Here is a 24993-nt window from a genome sequence, read left to right on the forward strand (position 1 = left end):
CCATTCTTCAATAAAGGACCCAAAGCTTTCAGAAATCAATGACTGATCCCAGGACTGGGCACAGAAAGCAAAAGAGAAGGAAGTAAAGAAGTGCTTCAAAAATGATGGGCATTTGTGAAAAGGAGAAACTTAAAGGAATCGCCAATGGTCAAATTCAGGATAATTTGAGCAAAGAATAAATGATAGTAACAGATTAGAACCACAGAACAAAATGGGAATCCTTAAGCTCATACTGACATTTATAAATAAGTAACTGAATAAACAGATATGAAGGGGGAAATATAAGAAAACCTTACCATTTGGAAAATCCTATAGTAATAATTATCTCAGGCAATAATTAATTCATGGTATAATTAATAGAGGAAAAGTACAAAGCAAACTGAAATATTTACATAATTTCAAGTTACTTATTAATTATAAAAGGGAAAATGATAATTTCATAAAGAAATATGGTTGGCACTACATCAGGCAGGTGGTCAGAATTAACGTCATCAGTAATGAAACAAATCAACACCATATATCTGCTGATATAATACACTGAGAAGGCCATATCACTTCTGTGGTATTCTTACCCAAAATGTGAAACTTGAATACATGCCATATCAAATTGAGGGACATTTTATAAAATAACTTTCCAGTACTTTAAAAATGTCAAGGTCAAAAAAGATCACATCAACAAGACCAAGGAATCATTCCAGATTAAAGGCAACTAAGGAAACATGACAAATAATGCAATATGTGACCTGGTTTGGATGTGAACCAGAAAAAGAAATTAGTGGAACAACTGACAATATATGAACTATTTGTAAATTAAATAATAATATGTGTTGATATTAATTGTGGCTGAGAAGATACGGTGAATCTGAGTGAAAAGCATACAAAATTCACTGAACAATTTATGCAACTCTTTTGGTAAACCTAAAATTATTTCAAAATGACAAATTTAAAAGTAAAACAGTTATCCCCAGCTACTCTATATCCCCCACCACTGCCAACATGCACACACTGGTTTTCTCTGTGCTTTTCCCTTTCCCTTCAGTTTTTCTCCCTAATCCTTAGGTCGGTGGAAGAGGCAATGTTGTCATGTAGCACTGTGACCAAGACCAAGACTGCAGAGAGGCTGTCACCCTAAAGCAGAGGCAAGGTGGACACAATCACCCACTGCAAAGCCCACAGAGAGATCCCTGCCTCTGGGAGGACGCAGGGGAGCCAGGGCCAGTGTCAAGCTCCTTCCTATCCTAGCTAACAGTGACCACTTCCTAGGAAGGAGCTTGATTTAGCAAGTGTCACACTTGCTAAATAGGAAGGAGCTTGACACTGGCCCTGGCTCCCCTGCTTCCTCCCAGAGACAGGGATCTCTCTGTGGGCTTTGCAGTGGGTGATTGTGTCCACCTTGTCTCTGCTTTAGAGTGACAGCCTCTCTGCAGTCTTGGTCTTGGTCACAGTGCTACATGACAACATTGCCTCTTCCACCGACCTAAGGATGTGGCTCAAGTGGTAGTGCGCTCGCCTGGCATGCATGCGGCCGGGGTTTGATCCTCAGCACCACATACAAAGAAAAATGTTGTGTCTGCCAAAAACTAAAAATACTTAAGAAAAAAAAAAGTCTGCTTATATGAAGGGGACAAAAAGAGCCTTCCTAATTCTCTACCCATCACCCCTTCAGAACATGTTATGCAGAGTTAAATTCCCTGAATTTAGTTTCTTTCTCCCCAAAACTGGTATTTCCTGTATTTTTTACCAAGCTGAGTAGCACCACTTTCTCCCTAGGAATATAGGCAAAATTCAGAGCAACATCAAACTTTATGCTCATCCCCCCACATCTAAACAGTGACCAAGTTCACTGCTAATAATTCAAGCTCTCCTTCTACCCTCTTTTAGCTTCAAAGCTAGTGCCAAGTTCAGGCAACTTGACCACCACAACCTTAGTCCTCCAAATGGTATCCCTCCCATCCACTGCTCATGCAGGGGTCAGCTGGCTTCTCCCAGAACAGTAATCTGCTCATGTCACCTCTCCAGCACCATGCTTCCATGTTACGTTAGCGTCATCACAGTGAAACCTGAGCATGACACTAGAGGCTCCCAGCAGTCTGTGTGCTCCTTTCTACTCTCACCTCAGGGTGGCCCCTGCTTTTATACCAGATGCCAACTGTGCTGAACTAGGTTGTTCATGCAGCTCTTCCCACTGGTCTCCCCTCACTATATCCAGACAGAAAGGCTTGGTGCCCACCTCTGAATCCTGTATTAGGCAGACCTAGACTATCTAGACACCTAAATACTTTAGGGTATTGACTATTTGTTAATAGATCAACATTCTCTAGTAGTGTGGAGGCCCACACCAATGAGGTCCATTTAGGAAGCTCTATGTAATCCAATGAAACCCAGATAGTAGTGCTGAATATATTTCCCTGGCAAATGGGAAGAAGTGTAGCACAGGACCAAGAACACAGGCTTTGGGATTGGACAGAAACTGAGCTGGGGCTCCAGTCTACCACTCACAAGGTGTGTCAACTTAAATCAATCACGTGACCTCTTCTCAAAGATGGTAACTATTCTGCAGGACAGTTTTTAAAATTAATGTGCACACAGAACACATTCTGTAGTCCCCTCTTCTGCCCCCAATGATACCAGTGGCAAGAGGGCGAATCTTCAAAGAACTTTGTCCATAAAGAATGACTCCTGATGTTGCCAAATATTTATAAGACCAACGAATATGAACACTTTCTCAACTTCAATTGTCTTGCAAAGAAAGGGACATGACCTTTGGTTGAATCCTGACAAACCTGCTTGTGCCTTGCTTGCATACGACATGAGAAGCAACTGGCTGGTCAGAAATCACCATCAGCAAAGTATGGCAAACTGAGACAGAATATATGCAGATGTATCAGGTTACTCTGTAAAAATTATTTTCCATTATCTCATACAAGGGGGATAAAGCGTGGTCTAATTTTTCATCATTAACAGTAAGAACAATGCACTGAAAGTGAGGAGTCCTGGCCTTGCCATTTAAAGGTGACCTTGGACAAGTTTTTAAAGATTTAATATTAATTTATTCAACAAATGTTTATTGAATATCTTTAAGATACCTGTTCTCACAGAATTTATATTCTAGTGGAAGAAGAAAGACATCATATAACAAATAGAAGGATAGATAGGAAGAAGTTAGCAGACATGGTGATTTATACAGAATTAAGGGCAATAAAATAGACTGTGACTGGTGTGGTTAATTTAGGCTGTGTAGTCATTGTAGAAAAGGTGACATTTAAACTAAAATCTGAGGAAGTGACTTCTGCTTTTTGTACAGTCATATCCTTTTCTATAAAATATGATTACCTAGCTGAGAAACTTTTGGAACTCTCTTCTAGTTACAGGGCTGCATGAGTTCATAGCTATTAGAGACAAAGTATACATGTGTACACTCATTCATATCATGAAATATTATTTTATATTTGGTTAAGTAAATCATGTCTGTGATTCTTAGCTATGAAGATATTTAAGGCAACAGTGAATTACTTTTAAGGTACTAAATAGAGCTTTGCATACTGAACTTCTGCTATGTTCTTTGAGCCTCAACTGAGAGAAGTGCTTATTTTGTTAATGTTCTGGCAAAGAATGCCAAACTAGTCTCTGGCCAGAAGGGTTATTATATCCTTGTTATGTTTGAGGCAGACAAAAACTTGACTTTGTAATGAGGCTAGACGTTGTCTGAAATGAATTCTTTCTGGTGATCACTTACAACCACAAGTTCAGACATTCTCAATCTTAAAAGGCAAAACTCAAAACCACATGTTCTCTTCTACATAAAAATGGGGGGGCAGTTTGAGGTGAAGTATGTAAGTTTTTAAGCAACATCAGTATTTTGACCCATATTTTTCATGCACCAGTTAACCAGAAAATTACAAAAGCTGAAAAACTCAGATAAACTGTACCAAGGGGATTAACACAATACATCCACTCCCTCCCCATTCCCAGCACATCCTCTTCTTCCTCCTCTACCCCCACACTGGGGTACATTTCTGGAATAGAAACTAAAGCCTCTCAAACTATTAAAAAATGAGGACCTCTGAATTTTTAATTCTGTTCACTAATCATTAGAAAAATAGAAACTGCCATCTATCTGAGAAGCAGTGAGAGCAGGAGCCACAGACTGTTTAATTTTGCAGGAGTTGGCTGGTTTCCCAGCAACACGATGATTTGTGGGGCCACTACTTTGGGCACCTTGAAGATAATTAAATATTAAGTCTCTTTTTGATGTATGCAAAGTCTGTTTAAGAGGATTACCAGCCACAGTGGAGGTAGCAGTCCACATTTCTTCTTTTTTTTTGGTTATTGAACTTGCAATATCATTATCTATTCTTATCTTTAGTCTGTTAGAACCAATGTCCATCCTTAAAATAACTGAAAGCATGTTCAAGAATGAAGAAGGTGATAGGGGAAAAGTGGAGAAAATGGCAGTTCATACAGTTGACATTTTGGGATCCTCTAGTATTGGGGATATACAGATAAAGAGCACAGTTGACGTGTGTGGGAAAAATGACTGATGAAGTGAGCAGACCAACTTCTCTGTCCTCTAGTTCAAGGTTCCATTTCACACCCTAAATAGCAAAGGCACATAGTGCAAGAATAGTCCCAGGATAATATGACTAGTGGCAAAGGGAGGGGAAGATAAACACATATCTATTACAACCTGATCCTTCTACAGCTTCAATGAAAGGTAGCATAATTTGTTGAAAACAGTAATTGAAGACATGATTTGAACTATCACGCACTGTTCTGCAACATTCCAGAAGTATTGGTGTTTCTATTCTGAAACTACAATTTTTCTGCATTCATTTGCTAAGAAACAAGAAGTTCTATCAATTATAGGAAAAAACACCCATGTCAAATTCACTTGTCCTCCAAAGTAGATTTGACTCATCAGTGCCTTGCAGACATAGGATACTTAATTATACTTACTTTCTAAAGGAGGAGGAAGAGACACTCAGTGATTTTTTTTTTTTGAGAAGACTCTGGATGAATAGCATAATGAAACTAGAATGAGCCTTCTCATTCTGGTTCCTAGATAATTTTGAAATCAAGACCATTAGCTGCCAAGAGCAGGAAATTATTCTTACATAAGAGGAAAGTAGTGAAGCAAGAAGAAAAAGGGTGAGGGAAACATGAGAGGACTTTTACTAGTCATTCTAAGACTTCTACAAGAGAGATTTTTCAGAAGGCCTAAAAGTTTGCTTCTGTAAAGAGGACAGATTTGTGAAATGCATAGTTACTAATGGGCTTCACAAGTGAGGAAAATAGTTTATATTTAGAGCAAAAATGTCAACTCAATTTAGGAAAGTGTGTGAAAAAGGACTTTGTTAACAGAGGATTGGCTGTCTTAAGTCCTATTTGGGGAAAAAGTTAAGCAATAAAGGAATTAAAATCTCAGAAAAATTTATAAATCATTGAAAACTTATAAATCATTGAAATCATATAAAAGTTCTAACTTGTTTGAGTAAGTGGAACATTGAGAAAAGGATAAAGAAGGAATACTGGCAATGCTATAAAGAGTCTGGGTTCAAATATGAAAGTATTATGTTCTAACATTTCAACATGAAGGATAGGATGGATGTTTCCCCTTTCCCAACTTCCACTCTGCTCTGTAATATTTTTAGCATATAGATATGACATTAAATGAAGTGAAGCTCCAAGTAGAGAAACCAGATTAATCATCTTTACAGACTCCAGAAATCATAGAAGATGAAACTGACAAGGTTGAGAACTTGAAAAATGGAGGCTGATCACAGGAAAGGACATAATTGCACTAAAGTTGCTTTGCTTCAGGATAAGGGTCAGAACAGGAAGTTCTGTGTGGCAAAAATAATATGGTCTGATTTAAGGTTTGCCTCAGGGATGTTATGTGTACCCATAGCAGTGTTTTGCTGAGAACCAACACACTGCTAATCCTACCATGCCCTGTACTTGGAATATATTCTACAGCCTCCAGCATTTGTGCTCCAGCATTGCTCGAGAGGCTGCAAGTGGTCTTCTGAGGTAACTGTAGGCAAGGCGAAGAGCCCAGATATGTAGGGAAGGTCATAGTGCTTCAGAGAGCATTATTCATATATTTGTGACTTTTTCATTTTAATCCATTTCAGCAATTTGGGAAGACTAGAGAATCTGATAAAGTCCTCTTTTTTAAAAATCTCAATTTCTCTGAGAAGTAAATATTATTTACCTAGTTATTTCACAAAAGTTGATAATAATTAAGATATTTAGATATGAATCCAAAGATGTTCTTAATATTTGATTCATTAAAAACAATTTAGGCCAGTGGAATAGTTTAGTGGTACAGCATATGCTTAGCATATATAAGAACCTGAATTCAATCACCAGTACCGAAACAACCCAGGAAAGGAAGTCATTGTTCTTTAGACATAAATATAAACTATGCTTTAGAATTAGGAAGTAAACTGAGTTGGAGCCAGACTTCCAGAGACCTCTTTTGCAGATGAGGTTACCTGGGAAGTCTTGATTTCTAACTTTCACTGACCTGGTAGTCTAATCTGCATGCTAAAATACGTGATGGAGTTGCTGACTTCTGGATCTTATGTCCTTAGGATGCATCAATTTAGAATTCAAACTTCTTCAGTCACCATACTTCTTTGACTTAGGAATTAGCATTACCATTTACTCAAAGAACAAGACATTACGCTCTGTGATGTACGTGCACAGAATATTTTCAGGGATTCAAAAATCTAAGTACATCCTCTGAGTTTTCAGAATTTTCATGGTAGTCGGAGATAAAACTTCTTTAAAATATCTATAAAATAATTAAAGCTCAACTATGTAGAATTCAAGGTTTAATTAATATGTGATGGTCAGGGAAAGTTTTCCTAGTTTCTCCATATCATGCTTCAGGGTTGTGAGTCTTTCACTCTGGAACTTTCCCTGACCATCTGTGTGCGTTCCATTTATGTCCAGCAAGGTACAAAAGAGAGGGTAGAACATAAAAGAAATGAATTAGCTCAATTACATCCTATATTTCCATATAGCTCTGCATTTCTTCTGGTACAGTGTCAATTAGTCAATAGTAAGAATAGTCCTGCCAGGTGCAGTGGTGCCCGCCTGTAATCCCAGTGGCTCGGAGTCTGAAGTAGGAGGATCGCGAGTTCAAAACCAGCCTCAGTAACAACAAGGAGCTGAGCAACTCCAAGACTGTCTCTAAATAAAATACAAAATAGGGCTGGGATGTGGCTAAGTGATTAAGTGCCCCTGAGTTCATTCCCTGGTACCCATGCCCACTCCCCCCCCCCAAAAAGAACAGTCTTATCTCTTCTGAAGAAAAAAATGGTAAGAATGTGTTGCACATTCAAATCTATAAAAAATAAAAATACACTGTATTGCACATACTCAATTACTAAGCCATTGGAATGCTTACCAATCATTAGCAAGCCGATTATTCCCTCGAGAGAAGCTTAAGGTAACCAAGATTGACCTCTGGTAACTGTCAACAAGGAAAGCAGTCAGATGCTCCTTTACCTGTCTCTGGGGCCATGCAGCTTTGAGAATGGCCTCTGTTCTGAAGAGCACAAGGAGCTTGCCATCCTCCTCCGTCAGGTGGAATGACTGCCCCAGGATCTGCAGCACATGGACGCGGGGCCGCACAGGCTGGGTATCATCAGCACAGAAAGGCCGCAACCACTCCAGCAGGTCCTCAGGTGACACTAGCTCCTCCCTGCAGGGCACAAATGGGGGGTGAAAAGAACCACTTAGGTCGTTCTGCTTTCTTCCCTTCCAGTAATCGAATGTGGTCACTGGCCTCAAGACTTCTTTGTTGGTTACTTTTTTTTTCTTGAGAGGAAAAATATAGGTTTTTAAATGGCTTACAGCAAACCATGTTAGTCATTAAAAAGCTATGTAAAATTAATGTCATTTTAAAATGAGTTGTATTAACTAAAAAATAGCCATTAACCAATAAGTCCTTAGCTAGTTATTTTTTAGAATTTAAAGTATAGGAAAGCTTATTCTATTAATCATAACTATGATTCTAGGTACCATTCTAGCAATTTTACATATTCTATTACTAGTTGGCAATAACTATGCAAAGCAGGGATCATAAATTAATTTTAAAGATGAGAAAACAGGCTTCAGGGAAGTGATATAATCAGCCCACAAACCTCTGTAGGAGATACTGCAGTGTGACCTCAAAGCCCATGCTCTTTGTACCACTTTTCATTGAGATTAGAATTTCAGCATGTGGTTAGCATATCAATTTTTACACTACCCTAAAAATAAAATATGAACACTTGGCTCTTATAGGACTGTAGAGTCTAAAAGAATTTAGAGAAGGGGACATATTGTACATCTTTCTATCCAGCAGAATTGCTTCTTTTGACGATGATGTCAATGAATTACTATCAATGACTGTTAAGAGGTTATCCATATAGAAGACTCCTCACAAGGCCCTGGGGATCCATGTTAGAATAATATATTATACAGTTTTTGTTGTAACTAGATCTATACGAAGATCTCGGCGATAAATCACCTAAACTGAGTCGCAGACTAACCTATCTTCAACCCTATCAAGACTACAAGGCTTTTTAAAAACTTCTGAGAATAAAATACTATAATGTCACTGAGTATTCCTCTTAGTAGTTTCTCCATAATACAGTTGCCAAATGCTACATTATGGCAATTTAAATTAATAAAAACAGAATTCATCATTTGTATTAGGATTAAAAGAAATTACAAAACATTGCAGACAAATGGCTTAAATAGTCCTAAACTTATGAATTCATTTCTTAGTTTTACCAATGAATAACCTTTACAATATCAGAAACAGGAAAAACTGGTGTGTGAAAAACGTAGAATGAACCAATAATTCCTGGATACCTGCTATTTATAAGGTAACCAAACAGTATGGTACAATAAAAAGACCGCTTTTTTAAAAAAAATCTGATGGATCTAACTGTAACCCATCCTTTTTGAACAACTCTAGACAAAGAATCATTTTGAAAGTTATCATTTCCATCTTAGAGTTAAGCATACAAGTATCCCTAGGAAATCAAGATAATATATACCAAGCATCTAGTATAACATGGGGCACAGAGGAAGCACTTAATAGCAAACTATCCTTGTCAGAATCACCATAATAATTATCATCAGCATCATCAAAGTACTAGTTTGTGCTTGATGACAGATATTAAAAAATCACATGGTCTCTGCCTTGTAAGAACTAATGATACAATGGAACAGAAAGACTTTAGAAGTAACTATTATCCAAATCACTAATATAACAAATTTGAACAATTGTTTTGGACAAGGTGGCGTGGCACCTGAACAGGATCATAAGGGATAAGCAGGGGGTACTTAAGTGAAAAGGTTTGAAAATAGTTCAGGAGGAGATTAAAGCTCACATGAGTAAGTAGTAAATTAGAGAGCATTGTGATAGATGTTTCTCACCTAGGTAACCAAGTGGCTGAAGAAGCAGCTCAGCTGCACTCTCTGGAAGTGCAGGCTCAGGAGCTGTGGGGCCCAGATTTAGCTCCCAGGTCTACTATTTCCTGTTAGGATTACTTTGGCTAAAAAGTCAATTAATTATGAGCCTCAACTTGCTTATTTGTCAAAAGAGATGGATAACAATTCCTTTCTCATGGGGCTGTTTAGAATTAAACTGAAACATCAAATAGTTAATACAAATGTAAAGCACGTAATACAAGGTTTGGCATAAAACTAAGGACTTCGATTACTGGCAGCCATTATTATTGAGGTTCTCTGGTCTTCCTTGGTATGGAAAGGGAATGAGAGAGTATTTCTGAGCAGTGAAACATCAAAGTGGTGTTAAAAATTAGAGAAGTATGCAGAATGAAGCAGACTCACCCTTTTTGGTGAAGGTCCAAGTGTATGTAATTCAAGGGGAAAAGAGTTTAAAGCCCATGTTTGGCCATGAATTCAAGCTAGATCTACATAGTATGAAGCTAATGTTTTGACCTTCTGCCCAAGTGCCAAGAAGGTGGGAGAGGGGATAAACGAGAATGGGAGGAAGTGGGAGTCATGAAGACCAAATGGAAGCTATAACAATACCCCAAAACCTGAATATAATGAACAAGAATAAAAACAGTAATAATTTCTGAAGGCTTGAGGTTCGCTGTGACTTATAGCTCTTCCTCATAACTGTCTTTCTCCTGTGTACTGTATCAGCTCTAATTTGTGGATGAGGGAACAATCAGAGGTTTAATACCTTTTCCAAGGTCACACAGTAAGTAGTGAAGCTAATATTTGAACTTGTACTATCTGACTGCCTTATCAATTACTACACAATGCTGCTGAACCCAAACTGGGCCATATTCCAGAACAATGTGGCAGGAGATTAAAATTATTCAGACACTGATGAGATAAAGACTATTGCTATAGTATTTTCCAAGTTATTAAATCGAGTTAGACTCTTATTACATTAGCGTTTACAATGTAGTTAATAATATTTGATATTTTGGAGGCACATATTCTAATTTTTGGTAGATAGTTCAAAAACAAAATTATGAGAACTCATTCCTAAAACAGCTCTTTAGAAAACACTGTGAAGAGCCTGAACAAAACACTAACTCCTAAAAATTATAGTTAAAAAATAATATATGCTTTGATATCAATTTGAGTTTTTAAAAGTTTTAGTGATTCTCATGGATCAGCACACAGAGAAACACAGAATTGTGATGAAATGTTAATAATTGGTAAATTAGGGGAAGAGTATGTAGATATTTTTCTCCTTGCAACTTTGAAATTTTTCAAGGTAAATAGGTTGGTAAAAAGTAATGACTTTCATCATGAAAAAAAAAAAAACAGAATAAGAACAAGGAAAGTGATTCCATTTCTATAGGCTTTTATGAAAGCAAATAGAAGATTTAATGAGTTTAGGAATAATAAAAGAATATTTTGAAACATAACACACTTTACTATAAAATTATAAATAGGTAAAGGGAAAATCTCCAGAGTCACTATAAACAGATGAGAAATCGTTTCTTTTTCCCTATATTAAGAACAGGGGTGGGCATTTTAATGTGCAGGGTAAATGAATATACCATTTAAACAAATAATTTATAGGGGAAATACAAAATCACAAATTTGGCCCAAAAGATAACGAGTCACCTGGAATACATAGTAAGTAACTTTGAGCAGAAAAGTGCAGTAGCAACAGTGACAACACAAATGTTAACTAAATGATTACTTAGAGAATGTGACAACTAAGGTGGGTGGAGTCCTCACTTGGCCTTCCTGTTATGACTGGCCACAGGAGAACACTCACAAAGTACACACACAAATAGAAGGGAATTCAATCAAAGGCAATTGTTGAAACAAGGCAAAAGATAGATTTAATGAATACAAATAAACTAATTATTGGTAAAAGGGTTTTCAAATCCTGCATGGCATATACATAGAAAGACAAGCAAAACTTAAAAGTTAAGGTATATTAAAAGAGGCAAAAAGCATATGGATAACTTTATAAATCATGAAGCAGAATGAAGAAAGGAAAGACTGCATTCAAACATGAAAACAGACCTTTGAGATTTCTTGTAAAATAAAAGTGTCATAGAATTTGAACAACTGACAAGAAACAAGGACACTTTGTCCAGTCTTTTGTACTGAAGGTAAACTGGCAAACAAATTTGGGGACTGACTTGCCAGTATTTACCAAAGTTTCAAAATTAAGTTCTCTCTCTCTCTCTCTCACACACACACACACACACACACACACACACACACAATGAATCAGAATTCTCCAGTTCTTTAAAAACTGGATAATATGAACACGTGGCAACAAAAGGCTGGGACCAAGGCAAGGCCTCTCTTGGAGGATGCCTCTGGAAGCTTTCTAGTTCCTCCTAGTCTCCATTGTCCAAAACCTGATTTATCTCACTCCATTTCCATAACTGCCTGGCCTCTCAGCAAACAAGTCTGCAAGCTCTGATCTGCATGACAGTGGGAGAGGGAGGGAAGGGGGAGAGGAGGATGCAAGTAAACATGAGCTCAGAGTGAGGGAGTCAAATGTTCATATTCTAGGCCCCTTGCCTCTGTTAATGGATGGATCCACACACTGTGCATACTTTCCTCTCTATGCATGGAGTTGAGTGGGGACGACACTTCCCAGGTGAATGTCTATTATTTATCAACAACCATGAAAAAATCAAGGACAACCAGCAAGGGATAAGAGGGATCTGCAAATACACAAATGTATGTTAATAGTACTGTGGTTATATAAGAAGTGTGACTTTAAAAAGTCCCAATTAAGTTGAATTAAAAGAAAAATTCCTAGAATGAATTGGTCTTGTCTTTCCTATCCTCATAAATACACGACCAATGTAATTCCACATCATGTATAACCGTAACAATGTGATCCTAATTGGAAGAAGCTATACTTATTCAATGTACATATAATATTTCAAAATATACTGTCATGTAAGGAATACTTAAAATAAAAGTTATCGCAAAAAGTTTCAAACATTCTTTCCTGTAACATATCCACAGATTAAAGAGTCAGGTAGGCTCAAAAAATAATAACAACTGTGGTATGCACACAATTAGAATCTTAAATCCTAACTCTTGGTAAATACTAATATCTTTGTGTCTACTTTCCAATATACAAAATCCAAACTATCTTCCTTGGCTTCACTTGCTAAGAAGCAGCATGCTACATCTTGCTGTGACAGGTAGCCACAGCTGCTAGGAGCCATCAACAGGGCCTAAAAGGATCCAGGAACTGCAGTGGTGCAGTAGTCCCACCATCCAGGTCAGTGGCCATGGCTTTCAGGAGGGCTCTGTACCTCACAATGTACACTGTAGGTACTTGAAGAACATGATTCTCAATTTGCTCAAATGGGCTCTCCCCTTTTTCTTTTCTGTATTTTAAAAATAATGTGAAATTCCTAGGTAATAGCAAAGAGTTCAATCAAGTCTGAATTATCTGACCCTGTTCAAAATACATGAGGCTTTAAGATAGTCCATCTGTTTTTGTAGTTAAGTAGCAATGTTAGCAAACAAAAGCACCAAAAATATTAAAAAGTTCTGAAGAAAATCTCTTCTTGGAATATTGCACAGATGGATTCCTTTATTAATTACCTTATCATCTGAGTAGATTTAACCCCATACTTCCTTTGAGAATCACTAATATGCAGTTCATACTTGTAGGTCACTCAAATTAAAAAAAAACTTTAAAGGCTTGAAGACAGGAAGTAGGAAAAAAAATAAAGTGAAAGTAAAGAGAAGCAAGGCAAAGGGATGAGACAGGTGAGGGAAGTACTACCCTAAGATCTTCTACGGAAAGTTTAGTTCATGAACTAGGTGTCACTTGGGAAAGTTTAAGGCCCCCTATAGACTTCTCAATCCAAATCTATGTTAATAAGACACTGCAGGCAAGCTGTGTGCAGAGTGAGGTGCCAGAAGCAGCCCCTTACTCTCCACTGCTGGCTCTTTCATGTCCTGGAGAAATGTCAAGGTGAGAGTCATAGACTGTCCTTACTGTGTGATCATGGAAACCTCCCTAAGATTCACATTTTTTTTTCCTTTTCTTTTCCAGTGGTAGGAGGGATTGAATTCAGTTCAAGTACCAGGCATGCTAGGTGAGCACTCTACCACTGAGCTGCACACCTAGCCCTTTCTCTTTTGAAACAGGTTCTCACTAAGTTGCAGAGGCTGGCCTCAAACTTGCGATCCTCATGCCCTAGCTTCCCAAGTAGCTGGGATTCCAGGCATGCACCATCACATCCAGCTTGAGCTCCATTTCTTCTTAATCTGTAAAATGGAGATAATACTTTCTGTGTGGTAGGATTGTTCTGAAGATTGAATTACTGAATAGCACCTTTCTAAGGTGTTGGTATAGAGAAATAAGTGATCATTAAGGATTTTTTGTTTTTTAAAAATTTAGGACAGTGGTAGCTTATTAATTTCTAAGTTTAAGAGATATATTATTTTAGAATATGATTATGTTAAGCTATTGAATTTGAATAATAAGATTTATTTTTTTAAGCAAACTAATAAACTAATTCTCAAACTAAATATCTGGATTATTGCTGGGAGCCATCAGCCAAGTAGGTATGACAAATTCCTTGCCAGCTTACTCCCATGCTGTCTAGTGGAAGGACTTCTGAAAGGTGACCTTGCTCAAGGACCAGGGCAGGATCCGTGTTTAGGGTGTTCCCCCTTTAGAATAGGGCGGTTTAGCATAATAGGAGATTAGGGTGTTCCCCCTTTAGAATAGGGCAGTTTAGCATAATAGGAGATTAGGGTGTTCCCCCTTTAGAATAGGGCGTATCCTGCTGCTGAGTTCCTCTTGAGTGCTTAGGGTCAGACAGTATATTTTGGGAGACAGAAGCCCATGCGGAGTGGATTTGGGCAGAGAGTGGATTTTGGGAGAAGTGGATTTGGGCAGAGAACGTGGATTCCCCCAGAACGTGTTTGTAGACGGCCGGTGTGAGTTCGGGAATAAAGAATTGCTGTTTGAATCTACAAGCTGTGTGGAGACTCGTGATTTGTGCCCAGCCAGAGACTGCGGCAGATTATATTCTCAGAACATGGATGTTATAAGCATACAAAAATAATGGGGGAAGCATGCAAATTCATAAAGTAACTTCAATATGCATGAGGCTCTGAATAATTAATTACCTTATCACATCTTTAACTACAGATATTATAGAAAGTGGGGGGAGGGGCATTCCAAACTCCTGGAATACTTTCATGTGTAGTGGTGTGAACCCTGTTAAACTGGAAGGGAAAGACAACTGGTACACATAGTCATTTGTACACTCCACTGGGGGCTAGTCTGAGTGATTTTATGTAATTTAAAAAGTAGCACACAAAAAAAGTGTTTTCTGAGTGAGGTAGAAGCTGCACCTACAAAGCAAATGACATCTAAACCAATATAAAAAGTCAAGAACCATGCTGACAGATGGCATTAACTATCTAAAATTTAGTCACAAAACCAAAAACTTGGTAGTATTCCTACACACACACACACTCTCGCACTCTAATTCTTACTCTCCTCCACAGCTTCCTGCCAGGAATATTGCAGGATGGTGTGAATAGCCTGTCTTGTGTGATGGCTGAGTATGTGCAGCTTCTTTACTACTGAAACAGATTGAGGAAGGTAGTAGATGTCAAGGCCGGGACTGAAGGAGAGCTGGCATGTTTAGAGGCAGGGAAAGGGGCACACCAGCGTGGCACATCCTCCTAGAGACTAGGGTGCTGGGATCAGAAAATCATCAGTGATATTAAAGTGCTGGGTTAAAGAGACTGGAGTCCCCATGTCACCCAAAGATCCTGTCTGGAACTACCTGAAATACAGAGACCAACCTCTCTATTTGATTCTGCCAGGAATATTGGTGGGAAGGGAAATAAAAGCAAGTAGAATCAGGTTTAGCACTGTAGAATCAAAACATACTTGCCAGGAATAAAAGTCACAACTTTATCTTCTTTTTCCTTTCCAAAGGCAAAAAAGAAAAAAAAATCACTGAAGTTTGTTTTTTAAAGACAACTTTGCTATTCTGTTTCTGGAATAAAAAGTAAGATCTTGTTCTGCTCTCTTGTTCTCCATTCCATAATGTCTTCCTCTTTAGAACTTAATAGAGAGTCTGTATTCAAAAGACCCAATGGCATTCTCTGGTCTGGAAATTCCGAATGCAAAACACTATCTTTTAATCTTCCTGACTGTCCAAAGGTCCCACTGCAGCACCTCTTGGATCTCTCTTCTTGGGAGGCCAGGATCTAGAGTCAGCCTTGCCTGAGAGAAGCTGTGCTACTGGCAGTACTCGCAGGGGCGTTGTGAGCTGGGACTAGGATGGCAGCAGCTAGATGCTGGGTGAGTGTGTCCTGGACAATATCTCAGCCTGCTCTGCTACCTGCTGCACCTGCTGTCCTGCAGGTAGCTTCCTCAGCCTGGAATGCCATCATCCACAGCCTGTCCCTTTCTAACAAACTTTTTTTTCAGAAAACAGTTCAATGGTCACCCACTGTGTATCTGTCCTGACTTGCCCAGGTGGAATAAGCCTCTCCCTTGACCCTGCTTTCTGTATAGCACCTACCATTCTACCACATGGTTCTTACAGCTGAGAAAGCTCATCTCCCCTGCAAGTTCCTTGGGGTTAGAGGTTAGTTCTTATCCACATATGTAATTCCTCGAGACTTAAAACAGAGCATAACAACACACACAGAATAATTTTTCTCTTTAAAGAAACTTCATTATTAAAAAAAAATGGGAGAGGCCTTATGAGGTTGACACATAGGACATTAGTCATATGACAGACTGTTGTAAATTCTGAGGAAGTCGATAGCTATTCATTGGTAGTTGCTATTATTCCTATCAACACTATTGTAGCTGAATGAAAAACGCTTTCTAAAAATGGCATTAGAGATGAACACTTTTCTAAATTCTAAAGCTGTAAACTGAGTCTCCAAACAAAGCAGACTTGAGTTGTATAAAGATTTTTTCTAAACACACATACACACACTCTCTCTCTCTCTGTCTCTCTCTAACTTCTATACTTCACCAATACAGTTAACCTGTTGTGGATGAGCATCCTTCTCTTTTAAGAAGCTCAGAGCAGTTTCCTCTCCAGGCCTCCATGTGCAGGAGGCAAGAAGAGACACTTCTCTCCAGGGTAAGCAGATCCTACAAGCACAGATGTGGCCAGCAGAGATAGGATCCTGGCTCTCCAGATGCAGAGTCCTCCTTAATATTGCAGAAACAGCTCTGTTCCTTTTAAAACACCTACAGTTGTTGCTTAGTCTTAGAAGCTTTAGAAATATGGACACTAAAAGTAATTCTCAAACTCAGGAAAGCCATTCAGCAGAGATACTCAAACTATCCAAGTCTTACCCCTTGTCTACACTGGTGTGGACTGCTGCAACGACACCTTCCAGTACCTGGAGGGGGTCTCTTGGCCCACCAAGGTCAGCACTGGTACCACTGTGAAAATAGAGAACAGAGTCAAAAGAGGGTCACTCAAGCCTCAGAAATACATATGGTATTTACATACTCAGATGAACCCAGCAGGAGTCCAGCACAGTGCACTGGCCACCCACGGCCATTTGTGCTGCATGTGTACTAAATCCAATATCAGGTGCTAAATGTATGGAAATGGGACATTTCCTGCTCTTAAGGAGCATGTTTTACTGTCAAGAGAACATAATCTATTTGCATTCTGTCACTGAGAAAACACTCACTTAACATGAAATATGCAAGCCATTTAAAGTGTTAAATATGTAATAATAATTCTAAGTATTCCAGTTGAACATTCTTAAAAAATCAACAACAACCAATATACACTTGTTGTTTATTAGGTACTGGGCATCACTAAGTGCTTTACACATATTCTGCTGTTTAATGATCCTCACTGCCCATTCTCCAGATATGCCTGTGTGGAACTCCAGAGTTCTGAAAATGCAACAGAGGAAAAGGAAGTTTAGCCCGAGTTTCTGGGACAATTGAAGTTTATGACTTAAATCAACTGCTGGATTCTGTTACTTTCCTGCTTTTATCACTGTGCGCCTACCAAATTTTACTTTCTGAAAGGTAAATATTATGGAAGTTATCAACAGCAGTTTCTTTTCCTTTGAAAAAGAGGCAGCTGAACTCAAGCTCTCCTTCCTCCACTTCTGAAAGATTTAATTCACATTCATTGAAAGTCCTCTGTGAGCCAAGTATATATTGATCAGATCAGAACCAAACCTTGAATGGTAAAACTGGGTACAGGGACGGAAAAGGAAGTATAATTTATGTAAAGTGTTTGTAACTGTAAAGCTACTAGATATCATAATTTTAATTATTAATGAAAATGTGCAACTTTAAAGAAAAAACTATATTCATCAAAACACTGATTTCTCAAAATGTTTATTTTTGTAAGTTTCATTTAAAGCTTGATTTAAAAAAATAATAAAAGGGTAACTATAACCCAAAAGGTACAAAAGTAGCAAACAAACTTGAGTTGTATAAACATTTTTTTGAGAGGGTGATTCTTATAACCAATGACAAAAAACTCATGACCAAAAAAAAAAAAAAAAAAACCAATGACAAAAACAAAAAAACAGTACAAAGCTTCATTAACTGGTTATTTCTAAAAAAAACAAAAACAAAAAAAAAACAACAAAAAAAAAACCACAAATGCTATCCTATTTCTTGTCTGCCCCTATGTATGAAATTCCCAGATACTTTAGAGCGCTAAGGTGAAAACTGTTTGAGGCTGGGGTAATTAAACTGATAAAGGCTCATTTGATTTCAGTTCAGCTGCAGAAAACTGACATGCATTTAATCAAAAAGTTCCTCAAGAGCAATACAGAATTACAAAGAATGCTCAAAAAGAGAATAAATTAAACACAACTAAATCTTTTAGCCTAATTGCATTATTCACAGAAAGCACTTGATGCCTCATTATTTTCTTAGCTTCACTTTTCCCTCTTTTTTAATCCTCTTGGATACAAGCCTACCAAGGCACCAGCATATTGACATGAAGCAAGAATTTCTCAATTGTCAAGTTTATGCCATTAACTGTAGGTAAATAATGTCCTTAACAGATATCTAGTTTCTTCAGGGTATGATTAACTTTGTTTTACATGTTCAAGTATTTTTTTTTTCAGTAGTGGGGACTTCATGAATGGTAGGCAAGTGCTCTACCACTGAGCTACACACCAGCTGCTTGATGTAGTTCAAAAGAACCTTCTGGAAACTATTTTCCCATTGCTACCAAGAAGGGGTTTCAGAAAAGGCAAAATCTGGGGCTGTGATTGTGGCTCAGCGGTAGAGTGCTCGCCCAGCACGAGTGGGACCCGGGTTAGATTCTCAGCATCACATAAAAATAAAGGCATTGTGTTGTGTCCATCTACAAACAAAAAAAGATTCTCTCTCTCTCAAAAAAAAAAAAAAAAAGGCAAAATCTGAAAATACTTGCTGAAGCCACAGGGCAGTCTGGCTCTTAGCTACATGCTCAGATGCCATTTTGGACTTTCTCCTACTTCAAAAATAACTTAAAAGTTGGGTGTGGTGGTGTGTGCCTGCAATCCAGCTACTTGGCAACATGAGACCCCCATCTCTAAATAAACAAAAAATAATCTGAGGAGGGAAAGAAGGTCCACTAGAAGTTAGCTTCTTAACATGTACACATCATACAAATGATACAACAATTCATAGTTCTCTATTTTCAAGATTTTTAAGAAATAAGACTGAGCACTCTAAAACTAATTTCTCACTTTGGAAAAATACTTGAAAATTTAAAGCTTCTACATACATGAGGACAGTTTAGCTTCATAACAACCATGAGGTAAACACTCATTATTGGTAAAATAGTACCTTTGTTTTTCTTTAGTATTTTCTCTTTAAAGCTTACCCCAAGACAGAAATTATTTTCCTTATTGCACATTGTACTACATCCTTGGGTGAGATGTCTAGAGGACCAACCGCCACTCCAAGCAGCTGCTGAATCATTCTGAGAGGCTGACCATCCAAACACATAGTCACAGCTTGGTCATGAAGTTTCCCTTTTTCTGATCGGGATAGGTCATAGAGGTCACTGTATTTCTGCAGTATTTCCTGGAAAGACATAGAAATCAACACCTAAATATCAGATGGAAATTAAATGTATCTACAAGCATGTAGTAAGACCTAATTAGAAGATTCTAAACCCAGATAAATTACAACCATTGCAGCACTCCAAAGGCCATGAATTGGTTATCAAAAGCTTAGGATCAAGGGTCACCCAGGCTTGATTTCGAATTGAGCTTTAACATTTATTAAATAGTGGGTCTTTATGATCTGAAATTTCAGCATCTGTGAAATAAGGTTGAAGACTAGAGGGCATGGTGAATGTCAACTGACAGAATGATGATATAAAGTCAGTCCTTTAACACAACGTCAGCATAAAGCAAGACTCAGGAGCTGTGTTGTCTATTATGATGATGATGATAATGATGACAACAACCAAGTTATAATTTGTTGAATATCAACTTTGTATATTTACTCAGTAGATTTTAACTATTATTTGGTTGCACATATGGTATCTAACATAATACTTAAAATAATCCTGTAAGTAGTTTTAGTTAGCCCCATGTCACCAAAAAGAAAAAAGACCAAAGATTTTAAGTAATATGCCCAAAGTCACATGGCTAGCATTAATGGAGATTGGTTTTGAATCTAGAAGGCTACTAATCCACCCTTCTTGCCATACTGCCTGCCTCCCTTTATCATATTTGTAAGAACTAATGTTATAACAAATAATTTAAGAACTAAGATACAAACTACTGTTTTGCAGAATTTTAAATATGATTACTGAGTGACAATAACACTTTCAAGGTTCTTTAGTTTCCCTGATGATCCAAAATATACTTTATTTTTCAAAACAACCATGTAATGAACTGGGAATGTTAGTTGGATTTTTTGATATTGAAGAATTATGATTAACCTTTTGATCATTTATAGTGATATGTTCAGTTGGATGTTCTAGAGATAGATTTACTTTCAAGTAAAATAAAAAGATGACTCCCACAGGAGTGAGCAGAGGGAAGGTAGGGGTATGTGTGATCACGTTTTGGTAATTCTTGAAGCTGACAGGCACATGAGGTTTCATTTTACTATTCTCCCCATTGTTTGAAATTTTTTAAAAAACAGTCCCCATCAATTAGGCAAAACAATCACTAATATAAGAGGAGAGGGAACTGAAGCTCCATGGGATGAAAGCCTTTCATGTTATTAGACTGCACCAGCCTTCATGAGGATACAAAATGTTCTTCATTGGTCATAAAACTAAGCAGGTTAAAATCAAACTCGGAATTTAAAGGGGATAAATGTACAGAGCTGAGGTTATTCCCAATTTTTGTTATAAAAGGGGTCTTAATAAAATTAAATAATGTCCAGTTCAGTAACCATGAGTATCCTCTTATGATTTTCACATGGTTTGGCTGAATGACATTTATAAGGAGTGACATGGTACCTTGCAACCATAACTAGAAGAAATGAGCAGATATTTTTTGCTAATAACTCCCCTTGAATCCATGCAGATGATTCTAGCCATTGAAGGACAACACTTGTTCCAAGAAGAGTATTAATGCTATCCATCTAAAAGTAAACAATGGTATTAGACTGCACCAGCCTTCATGAGGATACATGGAGCTAGGGGTGTGGCTCAGTGGTAGAGTGCTTTCCTAGAACTTGTGAGACACTGAGTTCGATTCTCAACACCACATGAAAAATTAAATAAAGATATCATATCCATCTACAGCTAAAAATATTTTTTTAAAAAAGTAAACAAGTGACTGGGCACGGTGGCACATGCCTGCACACCTGTAATCCCAGTGGCTTGGGAGGCTGAGGCAGGAGGATCTCAAGTTCAAAGGCAGCCTCAGCAACTTAACAAGGTACTAAGCAACTCAGTGAAAACACTGTTTCTAAAATACAAAAATACAAAAAGAGCTGGGAATGAAGATCAGTGGTTAAGCACCTCCGAGTTCAATCCCTGGTATGGCTCCCCCGACCAAAAAATAAAATAAAATAAAATAAACAGGTACTTAGAAATTTATGCTAATAAGTATAAATCACTTTCACGTAAATCAAGATTCAAACTTTACCCTAGTTCATATAATTATGAATTGTGGTAACATAAATATCAGCAGGATAAAATCAAACTTAGTAAAGCCAGTTTGATCCCTAAAATGACTTCTATATTATTCATATAATTATTTAATATATTCATTGTACAGGTTAATAGGCACTGAAAAATACAAAATGAAATAAAACTGCTATCAAACTTTGCAAACTTTCTTCCCGTTATCTTTTTAATGAGGGGTTTGCATTTATATGGCTCATACAAATTTTGAAGGCACCCATTTGTTTATTATCTGAATTCCTTTCCAGTAACTGACCTTTCTAGTTAAATTTTTTTTTTCTGCAAGTCAAGGAAATAAGTCAATAAGTGGAATTTGGGAAAAATGAAAGAGGAGGTCAGTGGCCTTGTCTAGGTTCCTTTGCCACAAAACTGAAGGGTGGTTGGAATGTTATTCATATATCTAAACAATGTTTTCATTCACATGAAAATCATTTACTTATTGATTTGTCAACTCTCCAGTTACAAAAATTGATATCTAAACTCCCCTGACAGAATACAGAACAAATCTTGGAAGACCTCAGAGGGCTTCTGGCATCCCTGCAACAGTGCTAACACCCAGGTCCTCAAACCCCAGCAAGGGCAGGGGCTCCTGAGCTCCAGGTGGTATTTAAAGACATAGTCTCAACAAGAAATGAGGAGAAACAATTTTACCAGCCATAAAATTCATATCAGTAACACAGTTATACTGGAAACATGTAACATTAATACAGGATAAGGAGGATACATGTTTAAAAAAACTGTTGAAGGCGGCATTAGAGGCTATTTCTGATATTTTTTTTAAAATTATGGGGAATACACCCATTATTATTCAGTTGGAGAGCAACACCCAGCAACTGGAAGAACTTGAGGAGCACCATCTTTAGCACTTATGAACTATGGGGACCATCCTCTGCCAAGGCACAGGTCCAGGGCTCGCTCAACGCCTGCTATCTAATCCTCTCCCACCTTCCCATTCTCTTCTTTCCCTGATAATACAGGTATTATCTGTATTAAGTGGCCCAAATTCCTTCCAAAAGAAAAGTGAACTGACAATCTTAAGTGATACTGAAGAGGTTAAAGGATAAAGGCTTAAGAACCATTTTCAAGTGTATCTGCAAGTCTGAAAACCCAATTAAAACCACTGCTAGAGTTGGGCTTTTTTGTATTTATCTATCTATTTATCTATTTTTTGAGCAGAGCTACCAGGGATTGAACCCAGAGGCACTTTACCACTGAGCTTCATCCACCTCCCTTTTTATTTTTTGAGATAGTCTTGCTAAGTTGCTGAGATTCACCTCAAACTTGTGATCCTCCTGCCTCAGCCTCCCAAGTTGCTGGAATTGGCATGAACCACTCTGCCTGCCTTGGAATTGGAATCTTAAGTGTTCTACAAAGGTCCATGTGTTAAAGACTCCATCCCCCAGGTGGTGCTGGTGGAACTTTAACAGGTGTGGCCCAGTGAGTGTTCCTTGGGGCACTGAGGACAGGCCTTAGGAGGGAATAGTGGAACTCTCACTCTTTTCTCTCTTGCTTCCTGAACACACGGTGAATGCAGCCATCATGTGCAGACATAGGTCCAGAGCAATGGGACCAACTGATCACAGTTGAAAACTGTGAAAATAAACCATTTCTCTTTATTAGCTGATGATCTCAGGCACTTGTTATAGTAATGGAAGTTGACTGACACAACTACTAACATAGCTTTTAAAAGAAAGAAAAGGATATCCTGATATTACCGCTGTGAGTGAGAATACAGAAGTTTCCATTTCCTTACCTGTTCACTATTCTTCAGAGAAACAATGAAGCTATTGTGGAGAGTTTCCAGGTGGGCAAGCGATTTCTCCAAATGATTCAAAGCATCCACGTATGTAACCTTAGAATCACTAGCTTCTTCAATGTTTTCTTCTGCATTTGTTTTCCTTGGCTTCTCAATAAAATGTTTGACTATTTTAATGGCCTTTCTAGTCATCTCTTCACGTGCTTCCACAGATAGCTTTGGGAAAAAAAAAGGCCTTAAACAACAGTGAGACAAACCATCTTGATTATTATAATATATGGCATATTCAATAAGGCATTAGTAAGGTAGTGAAAATCAAAGTAAAATTTTAATATTAACAATTTAGCCAATGAATAGGATTTTCACTAGTTTTTCTTTTGTAGAAGAAAACAAAAACAGTGAGGTATCATTTGTACTATTAAATTAGAACTATAAGTTTCAAAATAATAATAATCAATTAGGCAATGCTGAGATAGAAAAATCAATATTCATACTATCAATTACAGAGCAAAAATGAGTCATTTCTACAAACCAAATTTCTAGTTCTAGTCATTTATTATGAGGAAATAATTCAAAAGAAATATAAGCATGAAGATTTTTAACTAGAACAAGTCTCTAAAAAGAAAACTTCAAAAGCAATCTAATTGACAAGAGAAATGATGACTAGTTTATGACAAATTACTGGTTAGCATATTATGCAGTCATTAAAACTGAAATTAGAAAAAGAGGATAGCTATTTTGAAAAATGCTTATCATAAAATGTTAAATTTTAGAGATCAGAATATTAAAAACTCTATACCAAGTGTACATTAAAATATAAATGATATCTGTATAGGATATATTTTTTGAATACAAAATATATGCACACATAAAAATAGATATACTCTTTTGCCTATAAATATACATATACATGTACATGTGTATATATGTGTGCATATATATTTATATATACATATATACACACACATATTTATATTAATAAACACCAAAAAAAAAAAAAACAGTGACAATGAAGGTACTGGAATTATGAACAATTTTTTTCTTCTCCAGTTTCCAAGTATTCTGTAACAATTCATTTATTCACTGACATGTGTCAGGCTGTGTTTGGTAATGCAGGGGTTATATTTTTCTAATAATATTAAAAATATTAAGCTTATCCTCACGAATATAAAGTCTAAACTTTACCCATTTTGATGGGGAAACTAGATACCTCTGAGCAATTCTTGGTGCCCTCTGAAGCCCTAATTGGTGTTATTTTGAATTGTGGATTCTGGCTTTCTGTCAACTACTCAAGCCCATTTTTAGTATATCCTTAAAAGGATGTGTTTGTGTTTATTAAAAAAAAAAAGATAAAATTCCTAAGACAAAAATCTCAATTTTCCCTATTATTTCTCCACACCCCTCCCCAACCAGTACTGCTCTTCCACTATACCACTGAGCTATATCCCCAGCCCTTTGAATTTTATTTTTGAGACAGGGTCTTGCTAAGTTGCTGAGGCCAGCCTTGAACCTGCAATCCTCCTGCCTCAGTTCCCGAGTTGCTAAGATTTCAGGTGTGCACCAGTGCCCCCAGCTTCCCTATTATTTCTTAATATCAGTCACTGTACATCTCTGGTTATTCTG

At 37.5% G+C, this 24993-nt stretch overlaps 1 protein-coding gene across 1 annotated transcript in view; it reads right to left on the reverse strand.

Annotated features, from left to right (window-relative positions):
• LOC143386898 (NBAS subunit of NRZ tethering complex-like) overlaps positions 1 to 23448 on the reverse strand; it is a 50673-nt gene extending 27225 nt beyond the window's left edge. Inside the window, exons 1-4 of the mRNA XM_076841685.2 lie at positions 23368 to 23448; positions 19344 to 19546; positions 16841 to 16930; positions 7519 to 7714 (exon numbers count right to left, since the gene is read on the reverse strand). Of these exons, the coding sequence (XP_076697800.2) occupies positions 7519 to 7714; positions 16841 to 16930; positions 19344 to 19468 (411 nt within the window). The 5' untranslated portion in view covers positions 19469 to 19546; positions 23368 to 23448. The remainder of the gene's footprint in view (positions 1 to 7518; positions 7715 to 16840; positions 16931 to 19343; positions 19547 to 23367) is intronic.
• Between the last annotated feature and the right edge of the window lie 1545 nt (positions 23449 to 24993).

This window comes from Callospermophilus lateralis, unplaced genomic scaffold (assembly GCF_048772815.1).
Source record: "Callospermophilus lateralis isolate mCalLat2 unplaced genomic scaffold, mCalLat2.hap1 Scaffold_1671, whole genome shotgun sequence".
Classification (NCBI taxonomy): Eukaryota; Metazoa; Chordata; class Mammalia; order Rodentia; family Sciuridae; genus Callospermophilus; species Callospermophilus lateralis.